This window comes from Eschrichtius robustus, chromosome 2, assembly GCF_028021215.1.
Source record: "Eschrichtius robustus isolate mEscRob2 chromosome 2, mEscRob2.pri, whole genome shotgun sequence".
Classification (NCBI taxonomy): Eukaryota; Metazoa; Chordata; class Mammalia; order Artiodactyla; family Eschrichtiidae; genus Eschrichtius; species Eschrichtius robustus.
This window is the reverse complement of record NC_090825.1, coordinates 147439968-147456826: the sequence shown is the minus strand read 5'-3', so window position 1 is coordinate 147456826 and position 16859 is coordinate 147439968. Positions and strand designations below refer to the sequence as shown.

The 16859-nt window shown below is 49.6% G+C and overlaps 1 protein-coding gene across 2 annotated transcripts in view; it reads left to right on the top strand.

Moving 5' to 3' along the window:
* Positions 1-15556, top strand: part of SH3PXD2B (SH3 and PX domains 2B) — a 112066-nt gene extending 96510 nt beyond the window's left edge. The window contains exons 13-14 of one of the 2 annotated variants that reach the window (XM_068536367.1): positions 8947-10437; positions 15259-15556. In XM_068536367.1, coding sequence (XP_068392468.1) covers positions 8947-10437; positions 15259-15396 — 1629 coding nt within the window. In that variant the 3' untranslated portion in view covers positions 15397-15556. Of the gene's footprint in view, positions 1-8946; positions 11235-15258 lie in introns of those variants that run through there. The other variant, XM_068536366.1, reaches the window with a different exon arrangement.
* Positions 15557-16859: the final 1303 nt, after the last annotated feature.

Sequence of the window (16859 nt, the reverse complement as noted above, 5' to 3'; positions counted from 1 at the left end):
GTTTTTTGAGGAACCTCCACACCGTGCTCCATAGTGGCTGCACCAACTCACATTCCCACCAACAGTGCAGGAGGGTTCCCTTTTCTCCACACCCTCTCCAGCATTTATTTGTAGATTTTTTAATGATGACCATTCTGACCCATGTGAGGTGATACCTCATTGTAATTTTGATTTGCATTTCTCTAATAATTAGCAATGTTGAGCATCTTTTCATGTGCCTGTTGGCCATCTGTACGTCGTCTTTGGAGAAATGTCTGTTTACGTCTTCTGCCCATTTTTCAATTGGGTTGTCTGGTTTTTTGTTGTTGAGTTACATGAGCTGTTTGTATATTTTGGAAATTAAGCCCGTGTTGGTCGTATCATTTGCAAATAATTTTTTTCAGTCCATGGGTTGTCTTTTCGTTTTGTTTGTGGTTTCCTTTGCTGCACAAAAGCTTGTACTACTTGTGATTTTTGATTCTAGGCACCATCTCCTATTTCTGTATTCTTTTTTTTTTTTTAGTAACAGCTTTATTGAGATATAATTCACATACCATACGATTCAGTGATTTAAGGTATAAAATTCAGTGGTTTTTAGTTTAATTACAGAGTTGTGCAACCATCACCACAATCAACGTCAGAACATTTCATCACCCACATAAGAAACCCTGTACACATTAGCAGTCCCTCCCCACGTCCCCTCAGTCCCTCTCAGTGCCCCTGCCCTAGCCCTAGGCAACCACTGATCTATTTCCTGTGTCTATAGATTTGCCTCTTTTTATCACCTCCTCCTTCCTTGATTGCCTCTCCTCTCCCCTTTACTTCCCACTTCTTTGCTTGTCTACTCCGTTCCCTGCGTAAAGGCCATCATAAATCCTTTCTCCCCTCCCATTTCTCTTTTCTTTCTCATGGGGTTAGAGCTTGAAGGTGTTTCCCATGTTTCCAGGAAAGCCCGTAAGTAATGGGATAGCAGTTAGGTGCCGGCCACTGCACTAAACACCTCACATGCCATATCTCGCCTAATCATATCATCATTTACTCTTGTGAGGCAGGACTATTACAATCCCCATTTTTCAGAGGAGGAAGTTGTGGCTCAGAAAAAAGGTGCTGTCCAAGGTCACACAGCCAAAAGGTGGCAGAGTCAGGATTTGAACCCATGTCTGTCTCCAGATTAGAACCAGGGCTATTGACAGCCTGCTGTTTATCTGCCCAGTATTTGGGGATCTCAGGAGGATGGAGACCATATCTGTTTTTTACTTCTGTATCCCCACAGCTAGCACAGTGCCTGGCACGTGATAGATTTGCAGTAAATGTTGTTGAATCAATGAAAATCCATCTCCCCACTAGCCTCCTGCTAACACCCAGAAAACCAGGGGAGTGTTTTCTTCTTCATTCTCATCCCTAATCCTGGCCTTGGGGCTGGTCCACAGTAGGTGCTCAGAGAGCCATTCCTTTATGAATGAACGTTTGAATGAACGAAGGAAGTAAAGAGTGAACAAGTGATTACTGAGCCAGTGCATAAGTGCGGCATGTGTCCTAAGGGTCTTTAGTCGCTTCTCTAGACCTCCAAAGAACCCGCCATTTTCCCTCCCGCTCTGACACCTCCTGCCCCTCCTCTGTCTTCCCCTCGAGTCCCAGGGCAGCTGCCCAGTGAGCCCGGGAGGAGGTGACTTCTCGAAGGTGCATCCTGGGTCTCACCACCACTGATTCTGCCCAAGCCTCTCCAGAAAGTTCTCCTCAAGCCAAGTGTCCTTTAATCCATGCAGACAGCAGGAGGGCTCTCTGCAGGGGTGTTTAAAGAACCTGGGTTGAAGCCTGTCAAACTAATTTTTTAAAATGCAGATCCCAATCCTCACAGAGAAACTGAGGGGACAGTGAAAATACCTCCAAGGCTCTAAAAGGCTTTTTATCTGCTCCTTTTTTTTTCCTCCCAATCTGTTCTTTCTGACTTCAAATCCACAGAGAGAACTCATAGGCATCTTGCTTGTGCTTCAGGATAACTCTGTGCCCAGTTCCCCCATTTTGCTGTTTAAAACATGTATGTTTTTCTGACATGAAACATATGCCTGTCTCTTAACATCTTTCCACATCAAGGGCTGTTCTTCCTCCCATTGCTATTCAGCCTTATTTTCACTGCTTTCCTCTGAACCCCACTGGTTCAACTGGCCCATCCCCACCTCTCTTGCTCTCTCTGCCTTTAACCTTCCTTTAACCCAGCTCCTAGCCCACTACCTGCTTTCTTACAGAAGGCTCTCAAGGCCATTCTCAGAACTGAACTTGGCATATCAAAATCCACCTCATTCTTCAAATCCGTGCCTCCTCTGGGAAGCCTCCCTGGGTTCACAGTGGTGTCCCTTCCCTACCCTTCCGTTAGCTTCTATGGGACCATACATCTCAATCCTTAACTAAGGGCAGGCCCTCATTTGTGTACATAATGCTTTCTTGACATTATGAAAAATGAATATTATTCTCCCCTCATTCTTCAGTGATTGAGTTTTGAATTTCAGTCATCTTCCCTTGGCACTTTGAATAGATTGTCCCATTCTCTTCCTGCATCTAGTGTTGCTAGGGAGCAGCTACTATCCACCTGGTCCTTGTTCTCCTTTTCATTAGCTGTCATTTCTCTGATTTTCTCAGGAGCTCCTCACTGTCTTTAAAATGCTGACGTTTCACTAAAGCATGTCTAGGTATGTTTCTTTATTTTTATATCCTGCTCAGCATGTGGTGGGTCTTTTCAATCTAAGGACTCAGGAGATCTTCCTAGAAATTTTCCTACTTTTACTTCTTTTTTGGGGGTGGGGGGTGGGTAGGGGAGCCCCACCGCATGGCATGCAGGATCTTAGTTCCCTGATCAGGGATCAAACCCTTGCCCCCTGCAGTGGAAGCACGGAGTCTTAACCACTGGACCGCCAGGGAGGTCCATCACTTTTACTTGTTTAAATAATGACTCTCTTCACTCTTTTTATTCTTCCTTTTGGAATGGTTATGAAACAGAATGGGAGCTTCTGCCCCTATTTTCCATGTCTCTTAACGTTTCTTTCATATTTTCCACCTTCATCCCTTTGTGCTCCATTCCTAGAGCATTCTGCTTCATCTTTTATCCATTAATTTGCTCTTTAACAATTCAGTCTGTTTCTTATTTTATTTCATCAACTATCATTTTTATTTCCAAGAGCACTTATTGATTCTTTTTCATAGTTATGTGTTCTTGTTTCATAATAGCCTGTTCTTTCATGATGTCGATGCCCTTCTGTATCTGTCTAAGGATATTAAATATGTTATTGTTCATGATCTCTTTCCTTGGTTGTAAATCCTTTGCAGTGGTGTTGGTATTTATTTCAGTTCTTTTCATGGTGTTAGGACTTGTCTTGGGCAGTACAAGAAGAGGCAGCAGTCAAACAGCCCAGTTGGGGAGTGTACACAAGGGGCTGGTTGACTTCCACTGGCTTCAGTGCCAGATCGGGGACTTCTGAGCCAGCCACTGAGCAGTGTCTTGTCTCTGACCCAAGCTCATTCTTTCATTGTTCCACGCGTGAGCAATCACCTCCTTCATACCACCTACCCTACAGGAATGGAATAAAGGGCATAGAGGGGTCAACCAGCCTTGTGGCTTCTGCCGTGGTATCCCAGTTAATCCCCTGTCACTTGCCCCTGGGCCTTCCTAGTCTCAGATTCTACCCCCTCGAAGTCTGGCAGGCCTCACACTGCTACTACCTTTTGCAACAAAACCCCCTGCAGCAGTCCTGGGCCACAGCCCCCCCTTTGCAGCTTCTGCCCATCAGTGATTCCTCACAATTCTTGGTCCACTAACTTCTCCCCTTCCTCTTTCTGCGCTTGGCTTTGTACTGATATTCATTTGTTTCCTGGCTTTATTGCATTAAGGGGAAACCGCTGTTCATTCCATCTCCCATCTTGAAACCAGAAGTCTGGCTTGCGTATTATAAAAGTTTGTTTGTTTGTTTGTTTGTTTTTTCCCAAGAGCACTGAAAAACGTGATAAAACCTTCTTCTCCTTTAAGACAATGAGTTTCCAGCATTTTGTACAAACACACACCATTGTTTGAGCGTGCTGGCAAACAGGGCATTTGCCCATACGCACCAGCACGCCCTGGCCCAGAGCATTCTGAAATCCACCTAGGGCAGCTCAAGGTGTTCCGGACAATGCACTGAAGCTGAGGGCTGACTGTGTGTGCAGTAGGGAGTAAATGGATCCCTGGGGTCTTCTGGAGGTGTTGGGGAGTCTCCCTCCAAGGCTGCACCCCCCACTTCAACCAGAACCATTCCCCTGTCTCGTTTCTGGCTTTTAGTCTGTCTGCTTTTTTGCTAAAGCTGAGCCAATAAATAGCTCACATACCCAGCATTCTTTTCCAGGAAGCACAGATGTAACCCATCCTTGAAACTTCTCTGCTTTGGTATTGTTGTGTGATGTCAGCATAGGTTCTGCTAGTGATGACTTGAAGGACTTGAGGGAGAAATAGTTGACCCTACAGTTTTTGGTTTAACCAAGAGTTCTTTTCTTATGATAAACGCTGTATCCTTTGTTTTCTTCTCCTCCAGTTTTGCTTCCTGGTTCAATTCAACATCATCTTAGTGTTCAGAATTCATTAATGGAACCGCAGTGTTCTAGCAGTGGAGCTACAAGGAATACCTTAGTTCCTTGCTTGGTCTGTGTATCTTCAAAACATGTTTTACTAATGATGATACAACGATGATGATGATACAGACACTTATCTGTGCCGAGTACTTTACATCCTTCATAACTAATCTTCAAACAAGTCCCAAGAGGTCAATACATTCAGCCCATTTTATTTTTTTTTAAATGTTGATACAGACACTTATCTGTGCCGAGTACCTTACATCCTTCATAACTGATCTTCACACAAGTCCCAAGAGGTCGATACATTCAGCCCATTTTATTTTTTTTAATTTATTTATTTATTTTTGGCTGCGTCGGGTCTTTGTTGCTGCACGCGGGCTTGTTTAAGTTGCGGCGAGCGGGGGTTCCTCTTCGTTGTGGTGCGCAGGCTTCTCATTGCGGTGGCTTCTCTTGTTGTGGAGCACGGGCTCTAGGCACGCGGGCTCAGTAGTTGTGGCACACGGGCTTAGTTGCTCCGCGGCATGCGGGATCTTCCTGGACCAGGGCTCGAACCCGTGTCGCCTGCATTGGCAGGTGGATTCTTAACCACTGCACCACCAGGGAAGTCCCCAGCCCATTTTACAGGTGTATCTGAGACAAAGAGAGGTTAGGTAAATGTCCAAGGTTACATAGCTGGTAAGTGGTGGAGCTGGGATTTGATCCCACATCTCTCTGGTTTTAAAGCCCAGGCTATTTTCTTTCATCTCCATTCTTGTGATTTTGCATCTGCTTTTACAGGCCAACCTTGGAGATATTGCAGGTTCAGTTCCAGACCACCACTATAAAGCCAGTATCACAATAAAGCAAGTCACATGAATGTTTTGGTTTCCCAGTGCATATAAAAGTTGTGTTTACATTATACTATAATCTATTAAGTGTGCTATAGCGTTATGTATAAAAAAAGGTGCAGACCGGGCTTCCCTGTGGCACAGCCCGTGTGCCACAACTACTGAAGTTCGCGTGCCTGGAGCCTGTGCTCCGCAACGGGAGAAGCCTGAGCACCTCACTGAAGAATAGAGAAACTAGAGAAAGCTGCAACTAGACAAAGCCCGCGCACAGCAACGAAGGCCCAACATAGCCAAAGATAAACAAATAAAATAAATAAATGTATTAAAATAAAAAGTGCAGACCTTAATTAAAAAATACTTAATTACTAAAAAATGCAAACCATCATCTGAGCCTTCAGCAAGTCATAATCTTTTTGCAATAGTAACATCAAAGATCACTGACCACAGATCACCATTACACATATAATAACAATGAAAAAGTTTGAAATATTGTGAAAATGAGCAGTTTGTAAAACAAAAGCAATGCAGTATCTGCAAAGTGCAATAAAGTGAAGCACAATAAAATGAGGTTTGACTGGGGACTTCCCTGGTGGTGCAGTGGTTAAGAATCCACCTGCCAATGCAGGGGACACAGGTTCGAGCCGTGGTCCAGGAAGATCCCACGAGCCATGGAGCAACTGAGCCCGTGCGCCACAACTACTGAGCCCACGTGCCACAACTACTGAAGCCCACGTGCCTAGAGCCCGTGCTCCACAACAAGAGAAGCCACCGCAATGAGAAGCCCACGCACCACGACGAAGGGTAGCCCCCGCTCGCTGCAACTAGAGAAAGCCCTCGTGCAGCAACGAAGACCCAACAGAGCCAGAAATTAATTAATTAATTATTTATGTATTTAAAAAATTTTTTAATGAGGTATGACTGACTGTATTCATAATAGCTCTTAGCTTCTCTCTAGTAAATGAAAACTCCCAGACATCACAATTAAGAGCACAAATGTTGAGAGCTTCTGCCATAGTACATAGTAGAGTGTAAGCTTAGCAAATCCTCATTGATAGATTTCATTTTGATTATTGTTCTATTTTCATTTGCTCACGTACATACTTAGTCTTAGAGTTGTTGAATTCACGGATGTGCCGACAATGACTTGTACGCCCAGAATCACCTTCAGTCATTACCAGAGCTACCAAGTGTTGATAAGATGCTGGTCACCAGCACATAAAGGGCTTCCATTTACCAGTACCCTTTCCTGGAGAGACTCCAGTGGGACGTGTTAAGTATATGCCTGCCACATGCCTGCTGCGTTCTCAGTGCTCTCCCCTGTAATTTAATACTAATAGGTAACGTTTTCCTTTCAGCCTTTACCAAGTGCTGTTGCACGCATTAGCTTATGTGGTCATCATGGAAACCCTACAAGTGGGCATTACTGTTCTTACCATCCTCTCTGTTTTATGATGTGGCATCTCAGGCCTGTGGCTTACCCAGGGCTGTTGAGGCAGCCGGAACCTGAACCCAGGACTGCAGCCCCAGAGGCCAGCCTCTGCTCCTGCGCTGGGTCTGTGGCTGCCTTTCTCTCTGATCTGGGTGGCAGAGTGCAACAGCAGAACCATACCCACAGCCCTCGGCCCCTAGCGCTTTCTCACCTCGGGCACAGCTTCCCCCCAAGCAGGGTCCACTTTCCAGGGCAGGGCTGGGTAGTGAAGGCTCAGGCTCTGGAGCCCACCAGGCTGCCTTTGACTCCCGCCTCCACCACTGAGTTTCTGCGTGACCCTCTGCGAGTTCCTCAGCTCTCCTGAGGTTTGGTTCTGCATCTGTACAGTGGGATGACAATCCCCATCTCATCAGGTGGTTGTAATCATTAATCAGCTCTCCTGTGCACAGAGCCTGCTGCGGTATTGCTGTTTATTACTTTGCTCAGGCTGCCATCACGAAAGACCGGGTGGTTTAAACAACAGAGACGTATTTTCTCATGTTCTATAGGCTGGATGTCCAAGATCAAGGTGTCAGCAGGTTTGGCTTTTCCTGAGGCCTCTCTCCTTGGCTCACAGCTGGCCACCTTCTCTCTGTGTTCACACGTGGTCGTCCCTCATTCTGGATGTTCTGTGTGTCCTCATCTCCTCTTATAAGGACAACAGTCATATTGGACTAGGGCCCACCCTAATGACCCCATTTTAACCTAATTACCTCTTAAAAGGCTCTGTCTTCAAACGCAGTCACAATCTAAGGTACGGAGGGTAGGGCTTCAGCATATAAATCTGGGGGGGACTCAATTCAGCCCATAACATGCAACGTGTGCACCTTTCACCCATGTGAATTCAGCCACATGGTACTAAACAAAAAGGAGACAGGAAACATAAGATATTAAATAACATGAGTGATTCCACCCACCGTTCCAGTCAATGGGTGTGTATCCCAGAGGCAGAGGGAGATGAGATGAAAGTTCGCTGTACCTCCATCAGCATCAGTTCCCCTGTACCTAAACATGAGCTAGGTGTGATCCCCACGTTTAAGGATGCACATTTTTCATACGGCATGGCATATAAACACCAGCCAACTGCTTTGTCTGGTGCTCAACCAAAGGAGCAACGATCAAGGCTAGTTTGGGCTGTATTGGGGGTTTGCCTTGAACTTCTTCAGAATTTTAGCAGACACTGCTGGTGGCCTGCCCTGTATCCCAACCCCGCGACTGCTTCCCACCTCCTATGCCCACCTAAGGGCATCACCCAGAAAGGGGGAGGGTTAATGTCTTGGGGACGGGGAGGGACTAGGGGTCAGGAGATAAGTGTCCCCACCCCCAGTGTCTGATTCTGCACAGTCTCTCGGAGGATCCCTGTTAAATTAAGCCCCACTGGCCCAAGAGCATTAACCTGCTCCTAACTGGCTCTTTCTTTCCTCAGTTCCTCACTTGGGCTTCCTGGAATCATCTCTCAAATTAACTACCTACACCCAAGTTCATGTCTCAAGGACTGATTTTGAGGAAATCCAAAATTACACGAGCACCTACCCCCATGTAAGATGTTTCTGATAGGGCTTCCCTGGTGGCGCAGTGGCTGAGAATCTGCCTGCTAATGCAGGGGACATGGGTTCGCGCCCTGGTCTGGGAGGATCCCACATGCCGCGGAGCAACTGGGCCCGTGAGCCACAACTACTGAGCCTGCGTGTCTGGAGCCTGTGCTCCGCAACAAGAGAGGCCGCGATAGTGAGAGGCCCGCGCACCGTGATGAAGAGTGGCCCCCGCTTGCCACAACTAGAGAAAGCCCTAGCACAGAAACAAAGACCCAACATAGCAATCAATCAATCAATCAATCAATCTTAAAAAAAAAAAATTCTACCCTTTGGTTATCATCTTAAAAAAAAAAAAAAAAAAAGATGTTTCTGATACACAGCGGTCTCATAGATGGTCCCCCATAGATATTGTCTGGGAATCTGACGAATGTAAAATCCCTGATTCCAGAACCCCAGCTGCATGTGGGTTCTCCCAGACCATCCTGGCCCACTGGCCCTGACACCATACCTACTCAGTGCTTTCCTCTGCCCTCCCTTCCAGGTGATCGAGAAGAACTTGAGCGGCTGGTGGTACATTCAGATTGAAGATAAGGAAGGATGGGCCCCAGCGACTTTCATCGATAAGTATAAGAAGACCAGCAATGCCTCAAGACCCAACTTTCTGGCTCCCTTGCCCAATGAGGTGACGCAGCTCCGGTTGGGAGATGCAGCAGCAATGGAGAACTGCACGGGCAGTGAAGCCGTCGGCCCGTCTCGGCCCCTACCCGACGCACCACATGGGGCTGTGGACTCCGCCATGCCATGGTCCAAAGACTGGAAGGGTGGTAAGGAGGTCCCAAGGAAAGCATCTTCAGACACGTCCTCGTGTGCAGGCTACGAGGAGATCTCGGACCCCGACCTGGAGGAGAAGCCCAGTCTCCCTCCCCGGAAAGAATCCATCATCAAGTCGGAAGGGGAGCTGCAGGAGCGACAGAGGATGGAGCAGCTCAGAGGTTCTTCGCCCAAGCCTCCTGGCATGATCTTGCCAATGATCCCAACCAAATACACGCCTCCAGCCCGGGACAGCAGGAGACCAGAGCCCAAACCTGACAAAAGCAAGTTGTTCCAGCTGAAAAACGAGATGGGGCTGGAGTGTGGCCACAAAGTATTGGCCAAGGAAGTGAAGAAGCCCAACCTCCGACCTGTCTCCAAATCCAAAGCTGACCCACCGGAGGAGAAGCTGGAAGCTGTTCCCCAGAATCCCTTCTTAAAGTCCAAACCTCAGGTTAGGCCAAAACCAGCTCCTTCCCCCAGGACAGAGCCTCCTCAGGGTGAAGACCAAGTGGACATCTGTAACCTCAGGAGCAAGCTCAGGCCCGCCAAGTCCCAAGAGAAACCCTCGTTGGACGGAGAGAGCAGCCCCCAGGCTGGGGGAGGCCAGGACGTGGCCATCAGCCGTGGCTTCCTCCCAGGGGAGGGGCCTGGCCGCGCCCAGGACAGGACGAGCAAACAGAATGGGCTCAGCCCAAAGGAGACGTCCTGCAGAGCCCCTCCAAGGCCAGCCAAGACCGCAGATCCCGTGCCTAAGAATGTGCCAGTTCCCCTCCTAGAGGCTTCCCAGCAGAGACCTGTGGTCCCTCCTCGGAGACCACCACCCCCCAAGAAAAGCTCCTCGTCGTCCAGGCCCCTTCCAGAGGTCAGAGGGCCCCTTCCAGAGGTCAGAGGGCCGCAGCGGGAGCCCAACGAAGGCAAGGCAGCTCCTGTCCCAGGCCGGGCCCTGCTTGTCCCCCCAAAAGCCAAACCTTTTCTCTCCAACTCCTCAGGGGGACAGGGTGACATGCGAGGCAAAGGTGGGCTGGGGCCACGGATGATCGGCAAGATGGGAGAAAACAAGGAGAAAGTGGCTGCAGCCCCCTTCCCCAATGCAGACGGCCCCAAGGACTTGTATGTGGCCGTGGCCAACTTTGAAGGAGACGAAGGTACCAGCAGCTTCCAGGAGGGGACGGTGTTCGAGGTCCGGGAAAAGAACAGCAGCGGCTGGTGGTTCTGCCAGGTCCAAAGCGGAGCCCCCTCCTGGGAAGGGTGGATTCCTTCCAACTATCTCAGAAAGAAGCCCTAGCCTGCTCCCTTCCTGCCTGGAAGTCCTGCACGACCCTGCCGGCTTTACCTACATATTTAATACGCCTCTTAATTTATCATCCTCCACGCAGCTTCAAAGGAAGGAAGACTGGAATACTGTGGTTTCTTCCCTTCTCTGGGTGGAGAGGGATCCCTCCCATCACAGCATCCCCTGGAGGCTCAGAGGCCACACCCCTTTCTCTCAGCATCCCTGCCTTAAGGCCAGTGGCATTGCCACCCAGCTTCCCTGCCCACCCAACAGCTGGACCATGACTCTCTGAGGCCTCTAGGACCGGAATCCATCATCTGGAGAAACTACAGAAAGGGTCTCTTGTTGCTCGGATCAGGCAGAGTATGGGGAGCCCCCCCACCCCCGCCCCAGCACCCCACCCAGTTCATTCATGTCAAGCAACTTGATTCACTCGGTTTCCAAAATGCCTGGTCCCAGAAAGAACTTCATCCTGTAGAAGTCAGCTCCGTTGCCAGTTCCAGGGAAGTGGTGTCTTCCCCGAGGCCTCAGGTCCACGGGCCTCTCAGGTTCAAGCAGATGCAGCTGCCCCAAGAGTGGGCCTGGAGGTCCTCCCAGCCACCCTGCCTCCCTTCTGTGCTGGGACCCTGATCGGTTCTAAAGGAGTGCTTCCAGCTCCAAGCATGCTCCACTTTCCTGCTGCAGGCTGTGGTCCAACCCAGGGCTTTTAAACAGGAATCCCCAGCCCGCTTTTGGCGGGGGGGGGGGGGGGGGGGGCCTTTCACTTCTGCCTACCTAGAGCAAGAATCTCAAGGTTTGTTTGAATAAGGGGACCGTTCACAAGCCACGCCCCTTGGGAGCTCCTCTTTGCTGAGTAGCTAGTAGGTGCCAAACGCTGTACTTGGCACTTTACATTCATGCTGAACCCTCACAGCAGCCCTCTCGGATACTATTATACCTGTTTTATAGATGGGGAAACTCGGGTTCAGTGTGCCCAAGGGCACACTAGCTGGGAAGAGGAGGAAAGGGGATTTGCATCCAGGCTGGCCTGACTTCCATGCCTGTGCCCTTCCCCCTGTAAGAGGCAAACCAGGCGGGGAGAGGGAGACGCCAGCTGGCTCTCAGGAACAGGCGGCCAACTGGCTGCCCTGGGGTGTGCATGTGGGGGCCGGGTGGCTGCTCCCACACCCAACACCCCTCCAACCCATTGTAGCATCTGCTGAAGGCTGCCCTGGACCCCATACGGTTGCTCCACACAGCGGCTGCCCAGGGCCCCGGTGCTGCCACAGAGCCCTGTTTCCTGCTCCTATGCTGGTCCCCCACCCCCACCCCCTACCGCCGGGAGATAGAGCTTATGGAGCAAAGGGAGCCAAGGTGGTCTCACATGCCAGCCTTGAGGGACCCTGGTGGCTCAAGGGCCAGCAGCTGAGTCTCCAGCAAACTGGGCAGAGTAGGCAGTAGTCCCATAAGGAGACGGGGACCCGAGGGCCAGGCAGAACCTCCTGTCTCTCTCTGCTGCTGCTTCCTGCTCCTCTCTGGCACTCGAAGAGTAGTTTTCTTTTTTTTTTTTTTTTCCATGCACTCTCCCTCTCTGTGGTCTCCCTGGAAGGAACCCAGGGCAGCCCTTGCACCCATTTTGACTGATGTCGTTCACTGAGTCACGTAGAGACACAGCTACACTGCAGAACGAGAATCAGGACCCAGGGTTTCTGGCTTCCAGCCCAGAGCTCTTGCCTGGGGTCCAGGCTGCCTTGGGGGGTGAGAATGCAGCACCCCTCCTCATCCCACCCTACTCTGCAGGACAAGAGGAAGTGGCCCTGTCCTGCCCCAGAGATCTCTGATGCAGAGTAGTCAGCTGCTGCCATGCTTTTGGGACCACAAGGGCAGCTTTCCCAGGGATGCTCGCCATCCACCTGCAGTGCCAAAATTTATGTGCAAACAGCTCTCTTCCACTCTCCCCTCCCCTCCCCTCCCCACCCCTCCTCACTGCCACATGGGCTCTGGATGCTTCTCCCCTGATCCACAATCGCATCTTTATTCCTTCCTTCAGTAGGTCTGTAAATCCCACGCCCCGACAATCTTGGGACAGGGCCCTGAGGTGCCCTGCCGCACCCACTTGCCCCCAGCCCTGTTCCCAGAACCTTGGGGGGAAGATGGCAGCCAGGGGCAGAAGGGAGAATGGGAGAGGGCCACCCACCCTCCAAGGTCCCCTCACTCGGGAGGAGGCCCCACAGCACGTTTTCCTGAGTTTTTGACCTATTTTGGTTTAAACACCATTCGTGAAGCTGTCATGCAGGATTTGACTACATTTCAAAAGACAAAACTCTGAATTTTTTTTTTTTTTCTGATTATCTCTCCGCTTTCATTGACCTTTTTCTAGTGTTTTGTGAGTGCCTACTATGTACTAGGCGCTGGGTGTAGACCAGGCTGCGGGTGGCTCCGTGCCCGGCTGTGAAGAGCTTGGATTTCTGTGTGCAGATTCCACTGAAGGCGTTTGTCTTTGGCTTCATTTCCTCCTCCCAGGGGTCAGCTGGGTGGGAATGGGCTAATTCCGCCTTTTTCTGGATAGAAAATTTTCCCTGCACATGAAAAAGTAATTAGCCTTTTTATTATTATTATTCTGGCGTGAAAGGAAGGTACTAAAGCCACATTTCTCTCTGTTCACTGTTCTTTCCTCAGGACACATCTGTGGCCTGAGGACTCCTCTCTCCAGCTCCTACCACGGTGAGGGCACTTCCCCAGGCAGCTGCAAGGGACGGTCTTGATGGCCGGTGGCTCTCCCTAGCTGTCCTCACCTGGGGGCTTAGGTTGATACCATCCAGGACCGTAGCCACCATTCTGTGCGCATTTGATAGAGCAGATGCAAAATCCCCTGGAGCCACCACCGTGGCAAATGTCCAGGGGCCATAGGAATAACTTTTGTGCCAGGCTCCGGGCAGGTTACCGGTGCCTACGCACGCTCCCTCCTTTAATTTCATCCTCACTTCAACCCTGTGAGGTGCCTAGGGTCAGCCCCAATCTGTCATGAGAGCACAGGTTCAGAGGATGAAGTCAGCGTCATCCAAATATTGACCAAGCTGAGACTTGAATCCAGTTTTTTCTCCCCAGTGCCCATGACATTTCCTCTGCCATCAACAATGAAATGTTCATGGTGCTTCCAGGGAAACGGGGGACCCTCCCTCTTAATTTAGGTTTTTCCTCTCCTGACCCCACGATCACACGTGTCAGTAGGTCACAGGCCAAATGCCAGCCCAGAAAGGCAGGCAAGGATGGCTTTTATTCCTTTCCTCACCCCTGCATACTTTCTTGGGATGGCTATTTTATCTTACACCCTAGGGCAAAACTACAGCTTGTAGTCATAGCAACCAAATCTTTGGAAAATCTGCCTTTTAGGACCACCACTTGATAAAATAGGCCTTTACTCAAGTTTTTTACTCAGAATTTCTTTGCCATTTGATGGGTTTATGTCCTTGTCCCAGGATGAGACTTGGGGAGCTGGGCTGCAGCTCAAACCATTTTTAATGCCCTGCCCTGCCGGGAAATTGCTAGAGCCTCGCCAGGCTTCCAATAGTCATGTTACACGTCCTCCACAAAGCCCCTCCACATGATTGATTTCTTAGACGAAGTTCTTGGCCTTAAAACATTTCTGGGCCCACAGGGGATTTCCTTACCAGGTAGAATGTAGGAAAACAAACTTGCCACATTAAAGGACAGATGCCAAATCTCCCCAAGGTTGGAAGACCCTACTCTTAGGCTGAGGGATGGGACAGTCTAGTATTTATTTAGTCTGTACCAAGTGCACGGCACTGAGTGGGATGAAGTAGAAATCGCTCCTGGCCTCAGGTAGCTGGCAACTCAACATCATCAAGAACGAGAACATTTCGTGGCTCGGCTTGGCTCCCATCCTTTCATTGTTCCTGAGTTTTTAAGAGTTGGGTCAGGTCTTGCCCTTCACTTTGGGCTGTGACAATGTATATGTAACAGCCTGAGTCACGCATGGCAGTCTTGTCCCCTCCTTGGTTGTCAGGCCCGTCCTTCAGGGCTTTTGCTGCAAACAACCATACCAGACCATAGACCAAAGATCCCCTGTTGTCAAACCATGCAGCCTGAAAGAGGAGGAAACTGGCTGGCATTGAGGCCTGAGGGTGCGGCAAAGCCCTTCCTTAGCCTGGAGGAATTGCTCCTAACTTGACTAAGCTTCTAAGGTCTAGATGGGCCTTAGCCCGTGGAGGTCACAGACAGAGTTGTGGAGTTGCAGAGTTAAACCCAGGAGGCTCCAGAGCCTTTGCTCATGGACCACCTGCTGAGGACCCTTCTCACAGACTTGACCGTCCAGCCCCATGGATTAACATCTGCTTTCTGGTGCTACCTTGTGGAGTTTTCAAGCTACCCATTGTGTTTCAACATTCCACCTTTCCCGTTTTTATCGTCTACTCCCAAGTAGGCCTTCTTGTCTCCAGTCAGGAACAAGGGACTCAACTTTTGTTGTCCTTGAAGAGGCCAAACCCAGTGCCACAGCCAGTAGCCTTCACTTTCAGGTCTTCTATAAACACACAAGAGGAGGTGCACCCACCAGGCTTATGATGGCAATAAGCAATCCTAACACGACTAAGGTGTCCGTAGTTTACCCCAGTGTATGCCTGTCTGTGACATTGTGCCCATGCAATTGTTAATAGCAGCACCCCTTTCACTCACGGGGTGATAACAAACTGGTCACCTTGGCTACAACCCACATTTCCTGCTTCAGGGAGCCACCAAGTAACTAGGCCATTTCTTGCATCCCTCCAGGAGCAGTGGGCCCTGATAGCATTGTCCCACCGCCTCGCGTCTGCTTACAGGATGATGCTGGAGATCTCTGGACATCTCAGCACTCCTCATACCCTTGGCAAGTTGACACATTCTGGGGGTGTCTTTGTTTCCTTTTAACACACACGAAAAATACGTGAGGATATATAATGTGAGGGGGGAGGGGTGATGAACAATGAATTAGCTGTAGCATGTATAGACTATCTACCATTAGACTTTTTCTTTTCTTTTTTTTTTTAATAAAAAAAAGTGCTTGACTGGTTTCAAGCTTCATTGTGAAGATGTGTCTATGGATTTTATTTGGCTGAAGAAAGGGTGAGTAGCTTTGTGCCCTGGCATCTTGGCCTGGATTTGGGGATCAAAAAACAGAAGCCTGTGTGAGCTAGGTTTGGGCATTGCTCAGAAATAGGGATGACTCCTCTCTCTGGGCCCTAGTGTACTTTGATTCTTTTAACTGCAATGTCCAGAAACCAAGAGAAAGCTTCCTTGTATTCACTGGGTGTCTCCCACATTCTTGGCTCTGTGCCTAAAGGTGGAAAACTTTACATGTCCAGGGAGTTTGAACCTCTCGCTGGCATTGCCTACTGACGGGCAGGGAAGTAGGAGGGTGCAGCCACGGTTGGGCCGCAGGGACTGCCCAAGCCACTTGCTCCCAGGAGGTGGAGAGCATTGCCTGATGTTTTATTACTTTCCCAAAGGCAGCGCCAAGGCAAAACCAACCACCGGTGCGGAGCCTCCTTGGTCCCAGGTGAATCCAAAACGACACCACCACCCCACCTTCCTAGGAAGAGAAGAATAGAACCAGCAGAGTCCCAGCCCAGAAGAAGTTCAAAGGGGAGGATTTAGATACAATATTCATCCCACCTTGGAGGAAACAGTTTAAAGCAATGATCTTCTGGTGCACCTTACTTAGGAATAATCTTCCTTCATATATTAAGCTCTGTTCCCATAAGAAAGGAAAGTCATTATGTGGTTTAACACCACCACCCGTACCCCACACACCCCGGGAGCGTTTTCTCCCAAATCTCCTAAACCAGGAGTGCTTAGTCTCAAGAATACATCTGGTAATGACCATGGCATGGGCTTCCCGGAGCAGGCGTGCAGGGGCCCCTGAGCCTCCTGGGATGGGATGGGAACTGGACCACGGTCAGGAATCAACCTGACTTTGTGTCTCCGGGGTCTCTTACCCACTACCTTCCTTCAGTTCTGACTTGGAACTGGCACACTCACCACTGCTATCCTGTTCCAGGAATGCCACACCAAGCACATACCCGCTCACACCTGCAAACACTTTTCTCTAAGGGGTCATGGTGAATTTGGGGGTCCAAAACTCATATCAAGGGGCCACTCTTCTCCCAGTCCAGAGTGTTTAATGTCCACTCCTTCTCTAGTTCATGTCTATCTGGTTCAGGTGTGCCTCCTCACCATCTGGCAACCCATGCCTCCCAATCATTGGTTCTCAAGTTTCAGTGACCAGAAGATTCAGTCCGGGAGCTTGCCAAAGTGCACATTCCTGGGCTGCATCCCCCAAAAGTCAGAATCAGCAGGAATCTGCATCCTTAAAAAGTACATTGTGAGGAAAT